General features: G+C 41.4%; 1 protein-coding gene across 1 annotated transcript in view; it reads left to right on the top strand.

Moving 5' to 3' along the window:
* Positions 1 to 8: 8 nt before the first annotated feature.
* ATP10A (ATPase phospholipid transporting 10A (putative)) overlaps positions 9 to 27,490 on the top strand; it is a gene marked incomplete at both ends in the record, with an annotated part of 88,980 nt that continues 61,498 nt past the window's right edge. The window contains one exon of the mRNA XM_010172969.1: positions 9 to 277. Coding sequence (XP_010171271.1) covers positions 9 to 277 — 269 coding nt within the window. The remainder of the gene's footprint in view (positions 278 to 27,490) is intronic.

Genomic DNA, 27,490 nt, shown 5'->3' with positions numbered 1-27,490 from the left:
TCCTGGCCAGCAACCGCCTCAAGACCACCAAGTACACGGCGCTCTCCTTCCTGCCCAAGAACCTCTTTGAGCAGTTCCACCGCCTGGCCAACGTCTACTTTGTGTTCATCGCACTCCTCAACTTTGTACCGGCCGTCAATGCCTTCCAGCCGGAGCTGGCCTTGGCCCCCGTGCTCTTCATCTTGGCGGTCACTGCCATCAAGGACCTGTGGGAGGATTACAGCCGCTACCTCTCCGACAAGGAGATCAACCACACCGAGTGCCTGGTGTACAGCAGGTGAGGCAGAGTGGGTGGGTGCTGGGGATGGCGAGCGCTGAGGTGGCCGCTGATGGTGGGGATTTGGGTGAGCGGAGGGGTGGAAGCAGGGCAGCGAGCAGGTCCCTTCTGGAGGGCTTTCGTTTCCACTGGAACCGCGAAGACACTCCCAGTTACCCCTGGAGCTGACATCTTCCATCTCTTGACCGAGAACTGCGGGAGTTCCTACAGTCCTGTACCTGCAGCTGAAAGTGAATCTGCTCTGATTGGTGAGGTCCTGCAGTAAATCACTGATTTATGAGTAAGCAATGTGTTTTATAGGTCTAGACATATGCTCCAGGCTTGTTAGTGTTTAATGTTTTGAAGGAAAGACAGTGTGTGGCAAAGTGATTGTAAGCGTCTCAAGCAAGTGTTTGATCTGCAAGCCTTTAGGCAAACATTTCCCAGTGTGAGTGGTCAGTTACACCGGTGTATAGTTTAAGGCATTAATTTGGTTTTAGCAATACGAGACCTCATGCAAGTGATCTGCTATTAAATCTTAGTCACTGAGCGAAGGAAGGATAGAGGCCAGAGGCTTCTGCATTTGAGTTAGGGCTGGGAGGTTTCATGACATGTGAATTAGCAAGCCTGAGCTATGTTTTCTTTTCTAAAGAGTGAGGCAGTCTTTCCATTGAAAATTTAAGCAAATGTTTTTTATTTATCATCTCAAGTGTCATCATTCCCTGTGACTTCACTGTTTCCCAGAGCTCATGGTTGGAGTGTTAGGTCATGTATCTCCTTCAGATATTTTTTTTTTTTTTTTTCAAAATTATCTGGGCTATACATTTAGACCACAGCCTTGGTTTCTGTAAATCAGACTGAAAGGACTTTTACACCAACATTTATGTGCTCAGAATCTATCTTTACAGAATTTTTGATATGCTTTTCTCTGAATGCCAGAGAGTCATCTTGTATCAGCTTAGGCTAAGGTTTTCTGGGGACTGAGAGAAGAACATGTTTTCCGAGAGAGCAGATTTTACTTCTCTTTCCGCTGCTTCTAAGTCTAACAGAAACGAAACACGTGCCAAGAAGCTTACACTCTGATTCCACAGGCTGTCTGGGAGCGGTCCTCTAGGCTGACGTAAGCACCGAGGCAGACAGCGACGCTCCTATTGCAAGAAAGGCATGTGAAAAAAAAAAAAAAAATGTTAAAAAGAACTCAGAATAGGCTGCATTTTCAATATCAGCAGACTCAGCTTGCTATTTCACAAACTCATATCACACAAGAAATCTCACCCGGGGATATTCCCCCAGCAGTAAATACGCATGCATGGGAACTCCAGTAAAATGGCCTTATTTCTGTAAACTAAACCAAAAATAGCCTGGACAAATCACACACGTAGACATCAGTAACCTAGGCTGTGCCTAGCACCTTGCTTGCCTGTAGTTGTCCCTGACACTTCTGGCATTGAGGGAGATGGGTGGCAGGAGGGGTAGTAGGGGGCTATTCTTGCAGTTAAGCAAAATAGTTCTAATAAGGATGGTTAATTTTTTAGCCTTCACCAAACAAAATCAGTTTAGAAAAAAGCTCTCATGTCTCTTAAGTTGAAAAGAAAGAAGTACCTGTTGCAGAAGCTGTTCAAAATATTATTGAATACCAGCACTGGGATATTAATTCTGGAATGTTTCTCCCGCCCCCCTGCAATTTTCCATATCCCCCTCTGCTGCCAAAAAGTAGACATGACTATGAGAAGAGGTGTACCTTTGGTGTTAGTATCATTGTGCTCTTTTGGGAGTCCCAGCAAAGTGCACTGCCCTTTATACTGTGCCAGAGTAAAAGTCAGAATTGTTCCCTTTCCTGAAGAGTTTGGATTACTTTTAAGTGACACTTACACAGGTTAATTTGGGAGTAGTTTGCCTTTGTATTTGCATCAAAGGCTCTTGTCAGCCTAATTCCTGTGGGGCAGTGAATGTGGAAGCTTAGGAGTGCCTGTCACCTGTTGAGGTCCAGCTTTCTGGCAGCGAGCAGAGCTCAACCATGTGTCCTTACAGCCCTCTGCAGAAGCCTAGTTCCTTGTAGCAGCTCACCTTATTTCTACCTTCCAGCAGTCCCTAGGAAAAGTGCTTCCCGCCCCTCCCCAGTTAAAAAATAAAAACAGAACAGGAGGTTAAAATACTTGCGTGTTTTTAATCTGCTCACTTTTTCTTCTTTTTTAGCCTTCCTTAAAATTCACCAAGTCACCTTTTTGAACATCCCCCAGTGAGTGAGAAGGGACTAGAAACTTGCTACTTTTGGAGATAAAAACTAAGAATCTCAGTAACTTGAATGACAGAGGAGCAAGATTGAAAGATTTGTATTCGGGTCCTGAAAGTTGCTGGGTGTGAGTTCAGAAAAGCTGTTTTCTCAGAAAGGTGTCATGCCAGGAGAAACCCAAGTGACTGGACGTGGCTTTTACTTTGTTTCCTTAGTCTCTTTGTTTCTGGAAAAAACGTTGAAGTAGAAATGTCAAATAAGGAAGTAATAAATGACAGCTCTTCTCCCCACATCCGTTTAAAGCTGATCACTTTATCAGTTTTACTACCTTTTGACCAAGCCAGACTCTCTCTCTCTCTCTCTCTGTCCCTCCCCCGCTCTGCCACTTCCTTGTGGTGTGTTGAGGCAGACTTTGATGCAAATGCTGTCCTCGACAGAGAAGCTTCTGCAGGTAGGCCAGGCTAATGAACACAGCTGCAGTCGTGTGCTGCCCTAGGGCTGCCAGAGAGCAGCGACTGGTCTCTTGCTGGTCAATACTTCATAGCTCTCAAAGAGGCCTCCTGCAAGATGGGATGTATCTGAGTGCCATCATGGTCCCCTGCGCTGTGATGGGCTCCCTTTCCTGCCAGCCTCCTGCACAGCTGCAAGAGAGCCACCTCAAACATGCACTACAGCAAACAACAGTGAATTTCAACAGCCAGCAACTTGAGACAGGGAATTTTGCTCCACAGTAGCAGAGAAAAGCCCTCTATCATATTATATATACTGTTTAGTGACCAAGTGAAGATTCAAGTCGGATCCTGTGTGTTCTGTCATATATGCTCCATTTGCTTCTTTCCTGGCTGCTGACATACCCGTCCCCTGTTAGGCACAAGCAGCAATTAATGATGCAAGACCTACAGGACAGAGAAAAAGCAGAGGTAGGCTGAGCCTACTGCTACTCAGGCCAGCTCATCAGGAGGAGGTTCAACAACCAACATGCAGGCAGTGTCCACTGTGAGGTCCTCTGGAGCAGCCTACGCAGGCAGATCATGTCAGTAATCTGATGTGGGGGAAAATAGTGTTCTCCTGCTGTGCTGACTGCTTGACAGCTGGTTTGCAGACTAGGCCTTCTTCCTCCCGCCTGCCCCATGGTGTGGACTCAGACGACCCATTCTCATACAGCCACTTCTGAATCAATGACTCAGTGCCTCATAGTTGGCAACACTTACCAGATGATAGAACAGCAAAGGATGATGCAACCTAAAGTAAAAAGCTGAAGAGAGATACAGCTTGTTTTTGCAGAGAGAAGACAGCTTTAATTTAGAAATTCTGAATGTTTTGGAGAGTCCCTCAAAAGATACTGCTTTCTAGAGTCAGATGGTGGAAAGGGAAAAGACCTCATTCTTTGAATGAATTGAAAGAAGCTGTTGAGTTTGAATTGGCCGCATATGTCAAGGAATTAATCATAGTGGAGAACTACAGACTTGTGTTGCTCTGTGATGGAGTTTGCAGGTCCACCTATAAGAGCAGTCAGGGTCTTGATAAGTGAAGAAGGAAGGTTCCTTAGCAAAGAGAAGGTAATAGGGCCTCTCTTTGGAGGCCTTTAAGGGCACCTCTCCCATTTGGCAATACAGAGGAAATTAGACACTTACTTTAGGAGGACAGTTTCACAGGTCACCTAGAGTTTAGATTCAGTGCAGGTGCTTAAGTTAGGAATGCTGGATCACAGCCAAAACTCACTCTTAGTTGGTTTAAATGGAGGGAAGTCACAAAGGCATTAGAGTCCAGCCTGCAAAAAATCATTTTGCGTGCATAACCTTTGCAAACCTGTGATCATCTTTAGTCTCCTCTCTTTGTTCCTCTTTCTCATTTCCATCAGCCAGGGATGAAGGTTAAAAGATTACAAATTTGCAATCTTAACAGTGAAATCTTGCTTGGCTAGTTACTTTTCTGCACTATTATCTTGGACTTGGAGGATGGGAGGGTGACTTTTTCTTTGTAGTTACTGTCCTCCAGTGCTCACCAGCTCTGGCTGGAGTTGTGAATCACACATGTAAATGCCTGCTCCAAATAATTCCAGGATGCACATGTTGCTGCTGCTGTTAAATATTTGATAGAACTAAATTTGTCACTGGAGCAGAAGTGTTAAAACTCTTCTAAGCAGGGGCTTTGTTTTCGGTGTGCTGTTACAAAGTATGGTATACATTTACATGGTATGTAAATAGAAGATGAATAGTGATAACTACAATCACAACAAATAATGGCACTCCTCCAGCAGGGAATTACATCTTGTTACTGACTCAGTACTGCGTTGGTGAAAATCTCTGCTAACGTTTTTCTAGGAGCCTTATGTTCAAAACCAAAGGGCTTTGCTTTTTAAATCTACTCTCTAACTCTTGCTGTGTCCATTGAAGAATATTGCTAAAGAGCATAATGGTCTCTGCATCCTGATCAGAGAGTGATAACTGCTTCTTCTGTCAACCTGTGACTTAGAAAATCCATGACAAATTGGAATTTATGACTGGATATTTGTCTCCACTGAGGTGTGGAAAATGCTTAATGGGGCACTCAGGCAGCTATCAAAGCAGGCTGTTTTACATTAAATGTTAATTTTTTTCTGCAAAACTCAAGAGGAGGAGAGACAAGAGTTTGATATGGGTAAAATGTTTCATACAACTTCCAAAATACGCTTCCTTCTTCCTCCCCTCTATCAACCCGCCAGTGAAAGCAATTCCAGCCTTGGAGAAAAAAGATACAGCAGTGTTACCAAATCCTCACAAGGGCACAGCAGATCCCACTCATGGCCTCTAAAATAGCCACATGATTACTTGCTCTGCAACCCCTTCACTTCTTAAGTGCCTTATTTTGCTGGCAACACCAGTCCCTGGGGAGGTGGGTTGTGATGATCTCCCACTACTACCTGAATAGACGAGGGTAGCTTCTTGTTCCAAAACAGGCTGGCAGGGTAAGACATTTCTCACCAGAAGAAATAAGTTTGTCTCATCCCTTCCAGAACACAAATGTCACTAGATGTGATTCAAAAGGAAACCACCTGGGATTACTCAGTTTCCTCTGTGAGTGAGCTTGGTGGACAGAAAGCTGAAAGCAGAAAGTAGTGATCTGAATGCATTGGTGAAATCAGTGTTCCCTCCTTGAGTTTCAGAGAGTGTGGCTCTGTTCATCTCACTGTGTCTTTGTCCTTCGCTTCAGTTTGGGCCACGCTGGCAGTGAGTAAAACTCACTGGGAGATGTAGTAGAGGCTCTTCTTTTAGGCTGACAGGGAGCAATTTCATTCTGGAGTAGAGTTTATCCTAGTAGCAAGGGATGTCTGTGTTGATCTATTGAGAGGTAGCCAGCTGCAACACACACAAGAACCCGTCTGTCTATCAAACTATATGTATGCAGTTTCTTTGCTATTCAGAGTAGGGCAAATTTTCTAAGTGCTTGAGGTTCACTACTGGAAAATAAAAATGTGTGCCTCTTATTACTAAGCTCTTTCATTTGTATAGGATGTCATGAGAGCAGCTGAAGACCGTTTCACATGCCTCTGGCTACCTGCCAAAGAAGATGCTGTTAATTGCCACTGAAAGACCTACTGATGGCCCCAAATTAATTTCTGCAGATACATGCTGCACACTGGAGACACACTAGCTTGTGCTAAGCAGACCAAAGCCCAGAAGTATAGGTGGCCAACTTGTGCACAGATCTACTTGCTTTCATCTGTCAGTATTATCTAGACACTGTGATTATTGGTAGAGGTGGCCAGAAGATGAATAACAGATCTACTTGATTCTGTCCAAAGAAACTTTCTTTCCAAAGAAACTATACAAAAAGGAAGAATAGAATGTATTGTTCAACTCTTCTGGTACTGTGATTCTAGATTCCACCTTCCATATGTCGTATAGTCAGCAGAACTGAAAACCAGAATTGAAAACCCTGACAACCATGCTGTAGGTCAATGTTTTATGGAACTGCTCATTAGCTAGCATGGCATAACTCCATCCAGGGCATTCCTCCCGTTGCCAGACCAGTCCTCCAGAAATTAGAGTACTGCTCTCAGGTGCTGCCTGGGAGGCCTTAATTTTACTATGGGAGTGGTGGAGGACTCCAAGGAATGGAGAAGACTTAAAGGGCTTCTTGTGCTTTTCCCTCCTCCTTCTGTTCAGTGTTGACTGATGAGAAAGATGAAAATGGGGAAAGAAGAAGGCTCCTTGCCACTGGGCAGGGCTTACTCAGATGCCTCATCCAGGCTGGCACAACCCACATGGATGGAGAGGCTGCCTACCTTGACACAGCAGCAGAAGTCTGAGTGCCAGATCTCTCCCAGCTATGTAATCCGGCATGCTCTCCCCATTTGCAGGGTAGCTGCCCTGCCCAAAAACAGTCTAAGAGGTGCCTCTCCTCTCCCCCTGCAACACTAGGCCTTTTGGGTATGTGGAGCTTTTGTGTGTATACACAGTAAGGGCAGTGCAGCTGGCGAGGCAAATGCACAGTGTCAGGGTTACGCCCAATTTGCAGGATTTACGCTGTTCAGGCTTGGTTTTAGCACCCACATATATTGAGAGTAATTAAGTTCATGAAAAGCAGAACAATTTGTTTCACTTCACATATTTGGGGAGGCAAACCAGTTTCCACGCCTTGCCTTCAGCCTCAGTGTTTTCACTTGGGAGTTGGCACTAATGCAACTATGTTAGTGGCCACTCATGTTTGTACCCAGAAGAGATCCGGAGCAGAAACATGATCCGAATCTTGCTGCTACCCTGCAGCAATACACTCTGCCTCACCTTGCCTCACCAGGATGTGGAAGTGTGGGATTCTCCACACACTGGCCGGGGAGAGTGCATGTCAGTGAATGCCATAATCATAAAGTGAGAAGTCAACTTGATGCTAAAAGTCAGGACACCGACCTCTTGCTGATAGATTTGCATAGGTACAAGCAGCAGCTTCCTCTGATGTATGTCAAACAGAAAAGTTGACCCACAACACAAATGTGTGAAAGACATGAGCTTATAGCTTTTCCTAGGTAGGTGCTTGTGGTGGTATGGAGGGGAGAGGAGGTGCAAAGGGCATGACAGTGACATCCTGTCCCAGGAGCTTGAGTAACCCTAACATTGAGCTCAACTGAGGAAACGTACATATACCAAAATATCTTTGATTCTAAAAGATTTGATAAATCAAGCCTCAGATTTAGTTTGAGGAAGATGTCCTGCATGATTCTGAATGAGCTGGTTTAATCTTTGCTGCATGTCCAGGAAGTGGGAATGGGAGGGGTTCAAACTAAGAGCTTACAGTGCCTGCAAGATGTGAGCTGAGAGGAACAACTTTCTCTCTTTTACTATTTCTAGGATATAGCTATGCAGCCTGTTCGTAGAAAGCTGCTAGCCACCCAGCTAAGAGGGTGTTCTGTCCTCTGGACTGCTGAGGATATCTAACCCTTATGAGCTGACAGACTACCACCTACTTCTCTGCTCCAACAGGAGCAATGTTTTATTCTCTTTTGAGCCTGTTACAGGTGAAGATCTCTGCCATGGTCAGCCTACATCCTTACGGCCCTATTGGTCAAAGGACAGTCTTGAACTGGCAAGGCATGTGTTTTCAGGGGCAAGACATGCATTTCAGGGGTGGGAAACATCTACCATCTCTGCTACTTTATTACAATTTTATTCTTGTCTGATCACAATTTCTCTAGAGTGACAAATAGGCCAGTCTCTCCAGTGCAGCAACCAACGTTTGCGTCATGCCCAGTCATTTCATAAAGCCAGACTCTGCTGGAGATTCGTTATCATAGGCATGGAAGTCACTTGTTTCATTTTTATGTTCTGGTTGCCTGGAAATACTGACCTACTTCAAGGAAGAGTTTAAATATTTGACTGACAACTGCACTCCAGTTTTTATGTATCTGTGCTGCTATTATATTAACGCTGCGGCTACGAACACTATTCAGAATATCTGGTATTCTGTAGTTTTGACGGAGATTTTAGTTTTGACCTTTTGGAGAGAAAGTCCATTACGAAGTGACAGCATTTGAAACCACAGCTCTTTTGCCTTTGTATGTTATCTTATGCTAGCTAGGCTTTTTCTAGGTTGCACAGCCATATACCTATATCCTTGCCTAGGATCACCTTCCTGCCTTCCAGTAACAACCTGAATATGCCTATTTTGGCTATTTTAGCTGATTTTGTTTGTTCACTAACAAGTTGTTGGGCAAGTTGTTGTGAAATCTCCCAAAATATTGAGGCCAACATATGAAGTGGTGAACAGCAGTCACGTTAATACAACTGTGAGCATGTTCAGGATCTCTCTCAGGATCTCTCCAAAATCCAGACATGGAGTAAGATGCCTCAGAAGACACACCAGTGGACAAATTTTAGCAGGAAGATTTAGCAATCAAACCCTTAAAGATACAGGAAGTTCACTGAGTGCATTACAAAGACATAATATATTTTGGGCAAAAGCAGATTATAAGAAATCAAATCTAATCCACCCAAGTCTGATTTTGCAGTTGTAGTGCATTATTTTTGTGTGGGCCCACACTTATATTTGGGGATTCAAGATGCTCTCTATATTTTCTTTTCTCCCTTTTTTAGAATTCCCATGTTCTCATTCTCAGCTTCCCCTTGCTATACTTCCCTCTGCGGTACACCTGCAAAGCAGTGAAGCAAAAACTTGATCTTGTACAGTTTACCAGAATAAAGATATATATTGTTTTCATCTGCACACTTGAGAGCATTTTTATCTTCCTTCCTTCCCTATCATATGTTCACATCTTATCAGAGATGCTTGGATAGCAGTGCGTGTCTCCCAATAAGTTGATATGTGTCTTAATTCTTCTGCATATGCCATTAGTTGTCTTCCCTGTAGACAGCAGCGAGCCGCTGATTGTAGCTGGCTGGCAGGAAACCCTCTCAAAAGCTAATTAAGTTCTCTCTGACCTGACAAGGGTATTTCCTGAAAGAGTTTGTCATGTTCTTTCTGGGGCATGAGGTGAGATTTATTTCACATTGCTTTTAGCTAAAAGGTATGTGTCCAGTCTGACCAAGTCATCTACGCTTGTGCCACAATCAGTGGAGAGCATTGAATGGTTTGGGCGTGCAGAGAAATCATTCCAGTTTGAGACACTTACTTTAGTTTGAATCACTCTCTCCATTGATGATCTGGGTGAAGTGGAACTAGATGACTGGCTGATGATACAGCTAAGTTCAGGTAAAATGAATCTCACTAGTAAACTCAGAGTGAATAGATTTTAATTCCTGTTAATGATCCATATGATTTTTGGACTGTAGAAGAGTAGCCTGTCCTGCTCAATAGATTTAATGATTTATTTAAGAACTATGCTTTGAGAATCACAGATGCAAGTATGTTCACCTGTCGGGTGAAGGGTATAACCCAGGATCCACTGTTTTATCTCCCGCCACATTCTGCCTTCAGCATCTGCAATTAACATATTGTTCCTTCTTGTGAAATGTATTGATATAATTTATCTCAGTGCTGAGAAACAATGTAAGAGATGAGTTGTTATCAATAAATAGTTTTCCTCTTTGAACAACTGATTACATTTGCATTTCTGTGGAGTTTTTCAGGCTGCCCATATACTGTGAGGAATCTTGGTATTTTGGGATGTTATTTGCTCTTTAACCTTAGGTGCAGCTTTTGTGGATGAGTGTTGAAACATAAGTAGGAGGTTCCTAATTCTGCTTTCTTCTGCTTGTCTGGATGTACCTAAATATTAGGTCAGCTAAAACCACTTTGCAAGCTGTGTCTCTTAAAATGCAGAGGGCAGTTGTGTGTTTGACATAGTCATGGCTGTTACAAAGAGTGAAAGTCGGACTTCACTGTCAGGTGTCTCATAAATATCACATATGGCTATTTGGCTTATGTGTTATGTCCCGTAGGATCAAATGTTAAAACCTGCAAGAGATATTGCTAGGTGATCAGAGGATTGCTAGGATTGAATCAGAGGGATCAATGGTGACATTATTCTGCTAATTTTGAGTATCACTGATTTACCATTGATTGCTGATTTCGATGCTGGAATTTTAGTGCCTGTCCATATGGGAGCAGAGACAAACGCAGACATACCATATAGCCTTATAAGAGGTGCAGTACCATAAAATGTCATGCCACTGTTTGCTAACATGAAAGTCCAAAGTTCTGTTCATCTGATTGCAGTATTTGACACTCTGCTCTTCCTGACTGTTCAGGCTTAAATGCTCTGTCTCCTGTTGGGTTTTTCTTACATATGTCTCCTTTATTTTCAGTTCAGTTCCCTCTGTCTGTCTACTTTTTGTGATGGGATCATGGCTGTGTGTGGGAGCTCCTATTTCTGTCATATCCTGTGGGAGCTTTCCAAAATGCAAGTGTAACACAAAAGCTGTACCACAGCTGAGCCAACCATCAGTCTAGTAGTGCTGATGTTTAATGTGCTGCACCCATTTTCCAGGAGTCCAATTTAAAGTCCATAATAACCTTTGTCATGGACTGAAAAATCCACAATATTCCTTCAATTTAAGGAATGCCATAGTGGACTCATTTTTTAAGTCCTACCACATTATCTAATAAACTTCACTTATTAGGAGTGAAAAAGCTTTTCTTCATGGTGTGGGACATCTGCCAGCTCATGCCAGAAAAATGTGTTTAAGAGCAAGAAAGACCCATCTGCCAAAGAATATTGCAGCATAGGATCCCCAGCCTGACAGGGTATCATTATACATAGAACTAACAAAGCTAGCACTGAAATGTAGTCTAGGATGAAAAGTCAACAACCAGTGGATTTTGTGTATTTGCCAAGTGGTTGTTTATGTGGGTTATTTTTTATTTTGGACTGGTTTTGTGTTTGGTTTTTTCTGCTAATTAATAAACCTGGTAGAAATTATCAGTTATTACCCCCATTTCAAAACTGTTAAAGAATCAGTCTGATCATTCCCAATCTCACTAAAGATAAAACTCAAGAGAAAACTTAAGTCCAAAACATTTATTCCTTTTTCAAATAAAAGTACTGAAGAAGAATCTAGCATGACAAAGACAGAAATAATGTCTTTGAAGTACACACAGTGTTTCTAACTTTTAAAGCCTTTGTTCAGCATTTTAGTGTAAGAGTTCTCTAAAATTCCTCATGGTTATTCTAAATTCAATCCTCCTTGGAATGCAGGGAGCAGAAGAGAAGGAGGAGAGTTCCTGAGTTTATTTTCAATGGCATTTGGTTTGGCTTGGAGGATTTTTATAATGCTAATTTGGTCCTTGCTTATTAATTCATGTTCTTCCTCTTCTGCTTCTAAATTGGAAACTTTCCATTTTACATCTGGTGATCTTGTTCTCAGTTGTTTAACCTTTATGCTTTATCACTAGAAATAGCTGTTTTGTGCACTGAATCCAGCCTCTTAGTGATAATAACATTCCCTTCAGCAACTTCTAGAAAGGTTTTCGGGTTTGATTTTTTGTTTTGTTTTTTAACCACTATCTACATTTACAGAAAGCATGCCTGAGGTGATGGTGCTGCACCTTACCAAAAAGTTTTAAGCAAGAAAAATATAATATATGTTCTTTATTCTTTACCACTGTAAGAAAGTTTAGAAATACAACCACATGTACAGAAGTGGTTAAGACTGATGGTGCCTTGCCCCAACTAGTCGAGTAGTATTCAAACTACATGCAAACCCAACTAGTGATTATTTGGGAGCAGAATTCTTACTTTTCCAGTTACTGAATATACATCCAGATGTCCAGCGCTTCTGTGGGATGTCTCCTCATCCATGTCTAACACTTTTCTGACCTGCTTTTGTAACTTATTAGTTCCAGTTAGATTCCACAGGAGTTTGTTCCACAGAGGTCATACAAAATATGAAAATACCGTCTGCAAAGGAAGGGTCCCCAGTCAGTCGTCCCTGTAAGTTTTATTACTGTGCTACACGCTTGTACATATTTAGTGGGAGCTCTAAGGTGGTATGCAGTGCACAGTGGGAAACTGTGAGCCAGGTATTTATAAAGCTTAGTTTGTTCATTTTTTTGCCCAGGTCTAACTCAAAGAAGAGGCGAAGCCCAGAAATTTTATTATTTTTTTTTTAAGTGTGACTTCCTACACAGTTGGTTACATGAATGCTTAAAACTCTCAGCTGTAAAAAGTGTGTTTATATGGCACACATTCAGCATGAAGCAGGGCTGTCCCAACTGGGATATCTAAACACCTTCCGAGCACCATGCAGAGGTGCTTGCTGCTCTGGAAGCAATATGGGCCATTACACAGCCAAGTGCACATGGCTAACAGTTTTCTGTATGAGGATGGGAGTTTAGGACCCTGCATCCTGCTCTCATTTATTTTCCTTACACTGAACAAAGCCAGTAAGAATGTTCAATAAATGCAGATGCAAATTGCATGACTACACTTAATTTTGGGGTGTTACTTTAGTTTAACTGTGACCATATGGATGGTAAACAGTGATTCTCATTACTGACAGTTAATGCAGCAGTGTTTCTTAAGTTTGGATGAGGAAGTAAATTGTAAAAAATAGAACCCTGTCAAAACACTTTTCTTTTTGAGAGACATGTATATAATAGGTGTGATTTACCACATCAGCACAGATCATATTACCAGAAGACTCATAATTCAAGGCTGAAACACAAATTAAACAAGCTGGATATAGAATCATAGAATTATAGAATGGTTGGGATTGGAAGGGACCTTAAAGATCATCTAGTTCCAACCCCCCTGCCATCAGCAGGGACATCTTCCACTAGACCAGGTTGCTCAAAGCCTCATCCAGCCTGGCCTTAAACACTTCCAGGGAGAGGGCATCCACAACTTTCTTGGGCAACCTGTTCCAGTGTCTGACCACCCTCACAGTGAAGAAATAGATATAGGCTTAAGATATTCAGGTGAAGCAGATAAAACAAGTGCTAGTGCCAGTTGCTGTCCTTATTCTGTATTCTGGCCACCTGAATCCATTTTTACTGAGAACTTAAATAAAGTGAAAAAGCTGCTCTTGAACTCTTAGGAAGGAAACACAACAGTCTTAGGAGTTTTCCGAAGCTTCAAAAAAAGTAACCTGTCAGTGCCACAGCAGTGTCGGCAGTTCACGTTCCAGAGTCACGTTTACCCTGTTTGAAGTCAGCAGGAGAACTCTCTTTGAGCCATGAGTTTCCCCCTGGCTTTCTAAAGCAAGACCCCTATGGCAAGTCAGACCTTCCTTTGGTCAATCTGATGCCCTCTGTGTGATATATGAGATCACCTCCCATGACCTTAAACCTCACTGGTTTTCATACCTGATGTCTGTCTGCATCTGTCCCTGTCATAAGGGCAATCCCTGATGATTTATGTAGGGAACTCAAAGGCACATTTATGCTACCCAGCAAGGAGGTCTGTGTTGGCGCTGTGGCAGGCTGCTGTGTCAGTCAGTGTGGGCAGAGCCCAACACAGCATCACTCAGACTAGTGTCTCCGAGCTGCTCAGCAAGGCTTGTGAGCTGGTCTGTGTGAGGCACGTAATGCTTCGTTCCAGTCATACTGCTTTGAGAGGAAAGCTGGCTGTACAGCAGCTGGTTCAAATGTCTCCAACTTGAGTTTCAAGTTTATTTTGCACCTGGGAGGACTCTGTGAGCCTGGTTTAGGTACATGTTCTAATCAAGAAGAAATATTTTCCTTTCGGAAAAGGACCTGGGGGTGTTAGTTGACAGCCGGCTGAACATGAGCCAGCAGTGTGCCCAGGTGGCCAAGAAGGCCAATAGCATCCTGGCCTGTATCAGAAATAGTGTGGCCAGCAGGACCAGGGAAGTGATCGTCCCCCTGTACTCAGCACTGGTGAGGCCGCACCTCGAGTACTATGTTCAGTTTTGGGCCTCTTACTACAGGAAGGACATCGAGGTGCTTGAACGTGTCCAGAGAAGGGCAGCGAAGCTGGAGAAGGGTCTGGAGCACAAGTCTTATGAGGAGAACTGGAGTTGTTTAGTCTGGAGAAAAGGAAGCTGAGGGGAGACCTTATCACTCTCTACAGCTACCTGAAAGGAGGGTGTAATAGTAACAAGCCATAGGACAAGAGAAAATGGCCTCAAGTTGCACCAGGGGAGATTTAGATTGGATATTAGGAAAAATTTCTTCACCAAAAGGGTTGTCAAGCACTGGAACAGGCTGACCAGGGAAGTGGTGGAGTCACCATCCCTGGAGGTATTTAAAGGATGTGTAGATGTGGTGCTTAGGGACATGGTTTAGTGGTGGAATTGGCAGTGTTAGGTTTTCGGTTGGACTCGATGATCTTAAAAGCCTTTTCCAATCAAAACAATTCTATGATTCTACTGAGGTTAAAATGCGTACAGCTGTAGATAGCACCATCAAATGTTCAGTCCTTGGACTGAGAAAGTATTAAAAAGATGATTGGGAGCTTAATTAGTCTTAAAATGTATACGAGTGGAGCCATAGCTGTTTCTCTGTAAGGAAGCAGGAGGCATTTTGTAAACATTAGTCGGTTTGCTTTACAACAGGGTGGGTACAAAGAGGAAATGGCCAGAGTGACCATTTTGCTGTCTTGTCAAGAGAAAGTGAGATTCACACTTAGCAAGTTTGCGTGCTGTTGCAAAGTTGTTTATTTTGCATAGCTGCACTGTGTATGAAGAAACCTCTGAAAAATAAGACAGTGAATGGCCACGGAATGGGAAGCCATTACAAAAGCAGAGGTAGGTATTTTTCAGCAGAGTCCAGAAACTGACGGCCGAAATAACCACAGTGTTTTCACAACAGTCAAGAACGTGGAAATGCAGTCTTTTCACCATGAGCTTTGGCCAGCTCAGACTTTTGGTCCTGATTTTACATTTCCAGGGGAGGTGCTTTACTTCTGAAGTTGTGCTTTGAACTTTTCTGGCACACAGAGGCCTGATGATTGACAAAGAGATCAGGCTGCAAGGGTAATACAGGCGGTCCTTAATTCAGCCTGCTAGGAGAGGGAAGAACAGAGCCAGACTTGATGGATCAGTAGCACTGCCTCTGTCTCCTGTTTCAAGTTATTAAAATAACACTTCAGTGTTTTTTTAAAAGGTGTTTTACTGAATGTTTTCTTATGCCCATAGTAATTTTAGATGCTGGGAAGTAAATATTTTTCTTCCAGCAGTGTGTTTTGGTTTTTTTTCACACTTGGCAAGCACTGGTATTTGGGGGTTTTGTTTTGGTTATTCTTCTACAATATTTAGGATGAAGTAGAAATTAGCTTTGCTACCAACACCTTGCAGATATACACACACAAAATGCTTGAACTTGCCAAAACAAGTTATTTTTTGCATCAGCATTCTTGAGTTTATTTTCTGCTTGCATATTTTCAGAATAAGAGTGCTTCTTACCAGCTGTTGTGGACAAAACATTGTGACTGCAAGATCAACAAACTGATGGCTTGTTAGTTAGTACTGTGGAGGTCAGCTAACAGGGAGAGACACTTTGAGAAAAATAGGCAAAATTTGAGTATTAGAAGGACGCTTAAGATATGACCAATGTTAAGATAAATTAAAAAAAACAGGACAAGAGACAAATGTGGTTTTGACCTCTAATGGCAGAAAAATGAACTGTGAGTGTTTATAACTGGGCCTTGAAATGAGCCTTGGGAGAAGACTGAGGCTCTGTGGTGGTTTTGATATGCATCCACCCCTTAATTTCTTGTCCTTGATGGACTATTTTCTATATCATGACAAACTAATTTTGCTTCACAAGCACATGAACTCTCCCTGCAGCAAGATGGGAATGTCACCTGTAAGAGGAAGTCAACAGTCTCAAGGCAAGCTATATTGTCCTCAAGTCAAGGCTTTAAAGGCATTGGTGAATGAAGATGTGCTTACTATGTCCTTCCTGTTCATCCAGAGCACTGTTAAATATCCCATGTACGCTGGAGTCATGTTTCCTCCCCGCTTCTTTTTTCTTTTCTTGTTTGCTCTAGTGTCTTACTGAATTGCTGAAAGGCCTTCGAGCATTTTGGGAAGGAGGATGGCGTTGAACCTTTAACACACTTACGGCGAGTCAGCAGACCTCCATTAGGGTCTCCAACAGGATCTTGAGCAAGCTGCATAACCCTTTCTGTGCATCAAAGTCATAGTCTACAAAATGGGAACAACATGATTTATCTCACAGGGTTTTTGAGGTTAGAACTGGGACTTTTAAAAGAGGTCTTTGTTGTGATTTGCTTCTCCTTAAAAGCTGAATGTGAGTTCGGTGTCTTGATTTTCTCATTTTAGGGATTTGCAAAGCAGCTATCTTATGTGGAGAAGTTAGATTTTATATGTTTTTTTTCCTTGGATCTTTGGGTTATTAGTGATCTGATTTCAAGATCTCTTTAAATGGTGTAAAAAATAGGTTATGGAAGAACTACAGTCCTGGTTATAAAGAAATCTGTATCTACCATCCATAAGGACCTGATTAGTCCTGACACTACTGTGGCAAATGGACTATAATTGCTCTACTTCTCCCACAATTCTCGGGGAAATTCTGAAATAAAAAAATATTTTTAAGGGGAATTGTCAAGTACCCCAGACAAAAGGTGCGTTTAGTTAAGACAGAGCAAAACATTTGGAAGCGCCATGTGCAGAAATAAACAATTTCAGAAATGCCTCTTTACTGAAAAAATGTTACTCCATGATAACAGTTACCAACTGGTAGAGGTGGAAGAATTTACAAGGAAAGGAACAATGCAGAATAAAAATGTTTGTACAGTAACAAATTATGGACAGAAAGAGAGAATATTCCAAGTTCTCTGACATGTTCCTTAGCTACAAATAATCCTGTGAAATATTTGTTCCAAAGGTCAAATAAAAAAAGACTTAGAAGCAAAAAGGGGCAATAGTGAAACTGTCTCTAGCAGGTTTATTACGAAAATGTTTAAGAAGGTGAGAAACTTTTCTCATGCAGCAGTCTCACAGGTTTTTACTCTAGGTAATGTTCTTCAAACACCTAGACATTAGGATCACTTTTGTCATCAGACTGAAAACAGAGCGTGTGGTTTTGGAAAACTTGTTTGGAGGAAGTGCTGATAAGTGAGGGAAACATTAATCCCAATTCTGTGTTCACTTACCTTCCCTAGGACTGGACTTGTGCAACAGTTTTAAACTGAAAGAGGGCAGATTTAGATTGCACATTAAGAAGAAATTTTTTACAAGGAGAGTGGGACACCAGAAGAGGTTGCCCAGAGAACCTGTGAATACCCCATCATTGGAAGTGTTCAAGGTCAGGTTGGACAGGGCTTTGAGCAACCTGATGCAGTGAAAGATGTCCCTGCCCATGGCAGAGGTATTAGACTAGTTGCTCTTTGAAGGTCTCTTCCAGCCTAAACCATTCTGTGATTCTATGCATCAGAATCAAGGACTTCCACATGAATATCTGATCAGAGGGAAAGCTGCAACTCCCAGAAAGGGTGAGAGTAAGGCATTAATTACCCACTGTATCTACCAGCCAAACTTCCTTTAAACTGCTGAAGTTGCTTTGTGATCTTGGAAAGCTTGTCGAGCAACATGAGATTTGTCTTGCTTACCTTCATCTATTTGTATAATAGGCATTCAGTCCCATCAAACTCTTCACGCTCCTTACTAGCCTGAACTGAAAGATGGGCATCTCCAGAGAGCTGTTTGTCCATCTTCTGCTGGGAAGAGTCATCTGCCAGAAGTGCCCTTGCCCCCCATGCTATCTGCTGTGGAGGCACCCAGGCATGTAGAGCCAATGAAATCCCTCACATCTGGACAGCTGAAATAAGGTGAAATGAAAACGTTGTCTCACCAGGAGGGTGGATGTGCGTAAAGATGGTCTTAACAGGAAAATATCTTACTTTTGTAGTGATGGTAAGAAAATGGAATCATGCTAACAGATCTGTCACCTGCTCATTTGACTTTGCTGTAAATATCAAACTTTGGTACAAATTTTAGCGTAAATGTTAACAAGTTTTAGACCTAATTACTGCTATTCTATTGCTTTATACAAGCCAGGGATGTGCTCTCTCCAGAGCAGCTCTTCTCATTGTGCTGTGCGTATCACTAAGCTGCTCATCGGCACCAAATCCTGTGCTCCATTATAGGCCCAGTTTTGTCAAAACTGCTATTTTGTCAGTGCATCTGCTGTTTTTCTAACAATTGTCATGCTTCATTTAGCACCAGAGAAACTTTGCTTTTCCTGTCAAGTGTGATTGAAGCTAGCAAACCCAGCAGCAAGCTAGAAGTTGACCCAGGCTGTCCCCAGCCCTGGGCCAGCGCAGTGCCAAGGGAGCCCTCCAGCATCAACCTCGTGTTGCCAGCAGACGGAGTCTTTCTGCCCATGTACTTCTGCCATCACTCTCACCCAAGAAACATAGGCTTTCAAAAGCTGTGGAAGTATCTGAGTCCACTCAGATCTACTGCCAAATGAAAGATGTTAGGTTAACCCTTTATGGTATCCTTTTAAAAAGTTACTTGGGAGACCTTCATACATTTCCTGAATAGTACTCAGATTTTCTTACATAAACTGGGATAGCAAAATGCTGTTTATGGTCATCCATAATTAGAAAGTTGAAATTTATAAATAGTGCAAAAGTCTTTCTGGCAAAGACTTTGTTGATGCTATAGGAAGCATTAATGTATCAGATATATAAGCTTTTTAAATGCTTTTCCATTTTCAATAGCATTGAGATCTCTGCAGAATGGTATCCTTTGTAAAATGGGTAAATGTCTGAAAATGTCACATACTTATAAGAGTCTCCTCATTGCCTATGCTGTCTTCTGTACCACTATCGTAAGTTTGTAAACATTAGGCCATTTCAAGCAATACAAATGTTCTGCTCTATGTAGAAGGGAAAGAACCATTGCTAAAGAGCTGACAGAGATATATTGTTTTATGAAGAAATACAGAAATGGAAAATTTATATCCAGTGTGACTTTCTCTAGATTCTTTTGGTCGTCGTGGCACAAATTTTGCCTCTTCCCAAGCTGTCAGTTTTCTCCTTCTGTTTTGTTCTTCACAGGGTGGGGCAGAGAGGAGGAAAGGAGGGCAAGTTTATAAACAAGATGGGAAAAGAAGGAACAGTTTTATTTTTCAGAACAGAATGTGCATGTTATTCAGTGACCCAGAAAAATGAGCCACATGGATAAGATTTAAACTTTAAAAATGAAGGACATCTTTCCTACCAGGCCTATGAAAGAGCTTTGGACCTTACCAATTCAGGCAGTGCTGGAGTCTGTTCCCTTCCCCAGCTCTGACAGTCTGCCTGTGTGCTCTTGGACATTTTCTCCTGAAATCCACCCAGCCGTAGTTTTCCACCTGCATCTACAAATCCCAGGAGATGCGGGAGGCATTACGCATAGGTTCTGTGAAAGGCAAAAACAAGTTTAGTGTCAGTGGGCTTAAAATGCTGTATCTGTACTTCACTAGGAAAATGCTTGCACATGAAAAATAAGACAAATCTCAAAAACCTCTGCTATCACTTATGCAAAGTGAAATGATAAATTTTCTGATGTCTAAAGTTTGGGACCGAAGCCTGCTTCAAACTGCAAAGACTGTGAGACGATCTGCTTGTTTGAACCTCTTCAGTTCAGCTATTTCGATCCATCCCAGCTCAGTTGTTCTGCCAGCACCTTTTTGTGCAATTTTGCAACATTACAAATATAACAAGCGGATAAAAATCTAATTTAGTGCACTCTACTGAAAAAAAAAAACCCAAAAAAAACCACTCAAAAGCACTCAATCATTCTGTTATCACACCTACTGCTGTCACCCCATTGTTTATTTCCAGACTCTGTGATGATGAACAAAAACGGTTTTTGGTGTTTCTGCAGGGTGAGAAGCTGTAAGTTTATTCTCTAAATACAACCTGAGGAGACTTGTAGGAAGGGCTGAGGTGCATGTTTTCTTTAAGGCAGGCTGTGCAGCATGCTTCAAATAGAGAGATCCTTACTCATCAGGTAAGGAAGATGAGTAAAGCCTCTCGTCTCCAGAGGGTACTTAATTGGTTTCTTTTGGGGAAAAATAAAGATGCCAAACAAACAGAAAATGGAAATGTTCCAACTGTCTGTAAAAATTGTGCTTTCACACTGTGCTTCAATCTTATTACAACTTTTCAAGAATAACAGGGATAGTCAGACATTCCTCAGATGGGAAGTGATTAGGGTGTGAGTTGCTGTAGAAAAGCACTATTTCCAGGAATAATATGGCAGGTGTTTTGAAAGAAAGCTGCTCTAACCTTTCAGATTGCATCCCAGTAATTCTAAGAACCACAATCTACAAATGCCTAATTTCACTAATACATTCCTAATTAAGAGGGAAAAAAACCAGCTAGTGAATCTTGTTCTTTCCTTGCCTGATCACCTCTCTCAGAAAGCCTCGCCCTGAGTAGCTGTTAAAAAAATTTGATCAAGTCACTTCTCATCCTTCTCTTTCTTAATAAATTAAATTGACTCATAATATGGAAACCCAGTATTATCCTTGTCATTCATGGTATACCACGAGCTCAAGATTTGGTTAGATTTTCCTCTTATAGCTGTACATTATCTATTCAGTTTACCAAGCAACGATTGGTAAAAGTGTAAGAATCAGAAGTAATGTGGGCAGTTAGAGTAAATAAAAGTAATCTGTTGTATTTTCAGACCTTAGATTACATGGTGCTTTATTACTTTATCACAGTGTTCTGTTTTTCTCTACTCTCTAAGGACTATATTTTGCCTCTAGCTTTCATGGAAATCAGCTATTAATACAGGGGGAAATTTGTAGGGTCAAACATTGTGCAAGATATTCTGAGCACAGTGAGAATCAAAGCCATTCCCACCCATTCTAGCATCGGAGCATAGAGGTTAGTTCAGAGCCTTGCAGAAATCTGAACACAACAGAGACGTGTTCTAAAGCACACATAAATCACTGCAAAAAACCTCAGCGACTTCAGTGAGTTTGGGATAAAGCACTGGGACTTTCCTGAAAGGAAAAAAAAAAGGCAAATATTTTTAATTGTAAGTAATTTTAAAGCAGACCGCTTTGTTCTCCAACAGCACTTTTAAGGAGCTTCTAGAGACCAACACCGTGTATGATTTGATTAGTTTGATGTCTAGGATTTTTTTTTTCCTGCTTACTCTTTTTAGCTGATGGAAAAAAAAAAAAGTTATTTTCTTACAAGCTTACCCCAGATTGATCACAGATAAATTAAAGAGCTTTGATGTGGCCAGCAAAGCATACTTACTGGTCTAATAACAAATACAAGTGTTCTTGGAAAAAAAACTCTTGGGCGTATACTGAAATTTCATGTTTGTTTTTCTCCCCTTTTTTGAATAATAAAAAATGAAACCCATTTATTTTTTTTTAAGAAATGTTTCTTCAAGCTAATTGTTCTGCTTCGGCTAAGCACACACTCTGTGGCAGAAAGGATAAACAAGTACAGCTTTGTACTTGGTCCAGAACAAGAGACCCGAGCTCTTGTCAAAGCTCTCACCATAAAAGCTGGTGGGAACTTAATTTGCCTTATTATGTTGGTGCTGTTTGGCTTTTGTTGCATGTAAGGCTTTCTGATACCAGGCCTGTTTGCTCTTTAAGTTGCCAACATTAAGAAATAATATATAAATATTAGAAAATTCTGTTGTTCGTCCTAAAATTCAAGGGTAAAAGATCAAATTTCCATTCCCCTGGTTGTTGTTAGCCTTTCTTCTTTAGAGGAGGGGAGGTGTGAGTTACAGCAAGGCCTAATGATAAGCTCCTATGTGCTCTTCTAGCTGACTGTATGTTTGGTGCGTTTTCAAACTGCTAGTGCTCAGCATATTGAAAATGAGGACACTTGCTAAGGCACTGGAAAGACAGAGGTGTCCATGCTTTTCTGAGCTCAGTGGGGACAGAAACTTGGTGCTGGTAGAAGCACAGGGCTGTGCAAGTTTCACTATAGTGTCAAGGTCTTCGTTTTCAGAAACTGTTCTGGCTGAGGTGGAACTGTCTGGTGATGCCCTGTCCCTGCTACCTGTCACATAGCCTCCTTCATGTGTGCATCACACTCTGCCTTACAGCGCCTGCGCTGCTTCTCCAGACTACTGCTGTGACAAGGGTGCCCCACTCTACCTTTCTCCAGTCCTTAGAAATCCCATTCTTTCCAGCCTTAGTTTTTCATGGACAGTTTTATACCAATTCTTTTTTGTCCAAGGATTTCCCTCGTTGTTACATAGCCATTCTCCTCTTCTCATCTTTGCTCTCATGGGAGCAATTGAGCGACTCCAGGCTTTGTATTGTAAGCCAAGAAAACAAGCAGATGCAGGTGAAAAGGAATTTTTCATTGATTTACCTTTAGATGATTTTAAAAGCTCAAAATGAAATCAAGAGCTTTTTGATGGACACAAAATGATCTTTTTTCACACAATTTGATCACTGAAAACCTTGAAGCTGTTCTTCATTCTGTATGAAACGTTTTTAAATTATAAAATCATAAAGAAACAAGTTTGAAACAAAAATTACTTTAAACCAGAAAAAGATCAAACTTCTGAAAATGACGATCTGTCTGCCATCAGGCATCTTTAAGATTCACTGCATGCTGTGGAACAGCCCTGTAATTTTTCTTTCTCAGTTAATCCCTGTTGCCCTTCTCCAATAGTTTGATGCCTGTTCTCTGGGCTCTGTCCTGAGCCCAAGTGACAATGACATACACAGCAGGGCCTTGTGCCCTGGAAATAATGCTTTTCTGCCTGCCTTATCCTTTGGAAGGATAAGGCCTCTCAAATATTCCCTGTCTAATAATTTGTCAGTTGTGTTTGAAAATGAAAACTCCTGCTTTCCAGTGGTTAAGTTCCATTTGGAGATTCACAGTTTTAGTTTGTTCCAGTGATTATTTTTGTCATGGAAATAACTTACTTACCTTAGAACATGTTCTGTGCCTCAGCTGCTGAGTTAACAGAGGCTGTTTCTATTGAAAACTAGAAGCCCAAAGGAGTTTTATGTTCTTTTGGTGTTTCTTTTTTTTGAATCCCCTGAAGCTATCTAACAGATTTCTGTCGTTGCTGACTCCAGAACTTCTAATGAAAACCAGAACAGAACAAAGTTGGTGGGAGACACATAAACCTAATATTAGTTTGGAAGGAGTAAATATTTATCCAGAGAGAAGATGACTTATTTAAAGACTGACCTAATTTATTATTTAGGAAAACCACCTTTTGGTATCCACCCTGCAGCCAAGAATTGTTCTTCTTTTTCCTAGGGATTATAGTTTAAGAAATGAACCACGCAACCCAGAATATACTGGCAGGGGCAGTCTCCCAGAATGGAACTACTCATTAAACTCATTTATCCTCCTAACAGACCATTCTTAAGGTATTGCAGGACATAAGGGACAAAGCTAGATCACTGAAAGGTCATGGCTCTCAGAGACAGTAGTTGTAGTGGGAGGCACTCTGGTCAGGTTTGGGTTTGTACTAGCTTGTACAAACAATCGCATGGTACTTGTCCATGGCAGACATCTTCTCTCAGCAGTTCTGTTTAGTACCTCATTTTTAAGCTACGTGCCAAGAAAACCCCCAGAAAAATAAGTCTTGGAGAGTGTGAAGGGATCAGGGAGGTTGTTTTTATTTTCCTCATTTCGTACTCACTTAAGGTAAAATACTGGATGAGGCAGGGGATCAGAAACATGGTGGAGTTTCTTACTTGAGGTTGATTGATTTTTTAATTTTTTTTTTGATCCTGTGCAGCGTGGTAACAATAAGGAACATACCATATTTGCTGATAGCGATTGAGGTGTCAGATAGTTTGCGGTACTAGCAAGGCTTGGAGAAAGAACTGCTTTTCTCCAGCAGAAACATCCTCTCTGACATAGAGCAGGGGACAGCAGTGTGGCTACACATCCTGTTCTAGCTGCAGCTGAGCCCTGCAGATGTGGTTACCCCCAGGACCCTCTTCCATCCCTTCAGCTGCTCAGTTTGTCTGCTTTTAAGGTAACTTTCTAGCTCACTTAATTCAAAATGATCCAGATGAGCTTCAGCACTCGAATAGTGGGATTCTTTTTTCTTTTTTTTTTTTTAACCTGACCTCACGTAAGAAGCAGCAGCACCATCAGTTGTGCAAGCAATTGGAGTGATCAGTCACCTAGTACAAGAAGGCAGTGGTGAGGTGAGCAGTCTGTGATGAGCTGCAGAGGGTAACCATTCAGCCTGGCCCAGCAGTGCTCAGAACAGGCGAAGCCATTGCAGTGTCTTCCTAGAGCAGCACAGGGAAAACATGAAGTACCACGGCCTCCGCTGGGCTAGTGCTTGGGATGAGCCATGGGGCTGTCCAGCCTTTCCCTTCCTCAAGTGTGAATAAAATACAAGTTTCTATCAACATGTGTGGATGGCGTGCTGCTTAGGCACTACAGTAGTCCTCGTGTAGTAGTCCATGTTAGTGTATTTGCTGCCCAGATGTAAAAGACCTGATGGACTTACTTACATTCTTTTGCTCTGTCTGTGCCCCTTTGTACCACACTAAATATGCTTTCCCTCTTTCATGTAACAGCTCCCAGTATTTGTAAGGTTATCACATCTCTGCAGATGATTTGAATGCACTGTACAACATAGTTATTTTTATATTTTCCCATAAAGACCTTTCCATGTTTGTGTTCTCTGAACTCTACCCAGATTCTCATCCTTTTCATTCCACTGTTGAGGTTCCTGGCAATATCTCAAACTGCAGAGCAGTACGAGGAGTAGAAATCCCTGCTAGATGATGGGATCAACTCTGTGTTTAGCTACAAATTATGCTGACCTTCAACTGTTGTGTTTCAAGATAGCATTGCCGTCCACACCCTCATCCAGAGTGAGCGGGATCATGTGCTTCAGTGTGTTCTCACATCCTAATCTCTGTGCCATCTAGACCTGTGACTTGACCAGAGGATATCACATCCCTCTTCCACCTACACTCTTGTACAAGACGGTGCTTGTGTTGTGTTTAGTAGCTCAGTTCATTTCTTCCTCATACGTATAATTTCCAGAGGGTGTTCAGGAGCGGGGTTCCTCAGTGCTGCTTACAGTGATAAGAAGTCTTATTATTTAACCTGAGTATCTTGTGTCTTTCTGCAAGCACTGAATTAGGTATCTCTCTCTGAAATGAGGAGCTGTCTTAAAAACTGACTGACTACAGCCTAGTGCTAATAAAAACACCAGTTTAATTTAACATGGCTATGCCTGTGTAGCAAAGCAGATGGGAGGTAACATACCTCAGTAGGTCCTGTGCTCTCTGTATTTGATGTGTCTAGTTTACCGTGGTGCGTATCGCTGCCTACAGACCATTACCTTTGATGGTGCCTAAAACTGGAGTTAATCAAGCGCTCCTCTGTGCCTGTCTCTCATTACTCCATGTGCTGTCGTTTATTATTAACCTATGTCAACAGCCCTTACAGTAATTTATAAGCCATATTACACTGCTCTTTACACCTGATACTATTAAAAGTAACATTTCCAGAAAGCTTTTGTGAAGTACAGTCAGACCTTTAAGTACTCTCTTTACTTCCTCTACTTTTCAGCTTTTGGAAATGTAGTCACATTTAGAATTACGTTCTTGTAGGTGTTTTTCTGCAGCTGTTTATTGCCAGAGGCCAGTCAAAAAGCTGCAGTTGTCATCAATGAGAATTTTGACGTGTAACTATCAGAGAGATCTGTGATTCTTTTGTCACTGTTATTCATTCTGGCACTTAATGTACTTCTTCACATACTATACCATCACACTAAAATATGATTGCAAGTTTTGAAATGCATAGTACCCAATTATTTTTTTAAGGTTAAAAAAAAAAAAAGTGGGTATTTTGAGTACATCTGTATAATCCTGTTACACTGGTGACAAAATCCAGATTTATGTCTCTCATCATTATGTCACTTCAGTTAAGAAACCACCATAATAGTCCACATATTTTCATAAATTCCAGAGTGTCTCATAGACTGAAACTGATTTTTTTTTTTTTTTAATAATTTAAAAATTGGCTAAATACTATCCAAGTATAATCAGTAGTTTCATTTACAGAGTGTTATTCCCCCAAAGACATATACAGTGACCTGGGTATCTGATCTACATTAGGCATGGAGTTGAATGAAGTATATTAGCAGTTAAAATACAGTCATGGTCCCCAGACAGTTTTATCTTTTCTAATCTTTCCACTAAGCTATTTTAGAAAAATATAAAAGCATATGATTCTGCTTGAAGAAGGGCATGCATGTCTTTGTATAAAAAGAAGCCATAGGTTTTTACTGTAAAGGAATCAGATAATTCACCTCCATAGATTGGAGAAATTAGTATTGGACTTTAACTTTGGCTAATTTCTTAGATTTGCTCAAAGTAGTTGATTAACCTTAGAGAAACACCTTTTTGTATTTTCTGATCTATATGCAATAGATTATGTTAGACCAGGAAAAAATAGATTTGTTGATACTTAGTGACAGTCTTCTATCTTCTATTGAAATGTGTAAGTTCTGTCCATCCTGAGGCCTTAAGACAAGCTTCCAAAGAAAAGCAAAATGACAGCAATATCGTTAAAATGTCTCATCATTTTTGAGACAGAGAGGTCTGACACTTGGGGAGCATATGTAAACCAACTACCTACTTCTGCAGATTTCTTAAAAGTGAGATTACATTATTTAAAAATACTTTATTTCAGTGGTTTTTAATCTGGCAACTTTGATTGTTTTCTATTATTTCATACTGTTTTCCTTTTAGAAAACAAGGAGTCATCTTTGCTCATTTTCTCTGGATTTCAGATGATGATGGTGTTGACCTCACGCCATACACAACTTGCCTTGATTTCAGCTGACCGGTCAGTTCTAACCAGCAGTCTGCCACTAGTTTGACACTTAGTATTTGTGTAAATTTGTAGCTGGTAGATGCTGGAATTTGGCTAAGGCTCTCTCAGTTTCAGTGCTTTGCTGGACAGATTCACAGTCTGTGGTAAACCTAGGATTGCCTGACTCCCACACCCATATTTAAAACCTTTCATTTTGAAGCTGTACTCTGCATGCTAGCTCATGCAAACAATCACTTGATATAAACAGGTTTAAAGTCCAGTCTGAGCTCCCATGGCTTGAAATGTCTTGTGATGCTTTGCTGGGGAAATATTGAGTCCAGCCTGA

This window comes from Antrostomus carolinensis, unplaced genomic scaffold (genome assembly GCF_000700745.2).
Source record: "Antrostomus carolinensis isolate BGI_N321 unplaced genomic scaffold, ASM70074v2 scaffold2638, whole genome shotgun sequence".
Taxonomy (NCBI): Eukaryota; Metazoa; Chordata; class Aves; order Caprimulgiformes; family Caprimulgidae; genus Antrostomus; species Antrostomus carolinensis.
This window is presented reverse-complemented; position numbering and strand designations above follow the sequence as displayed.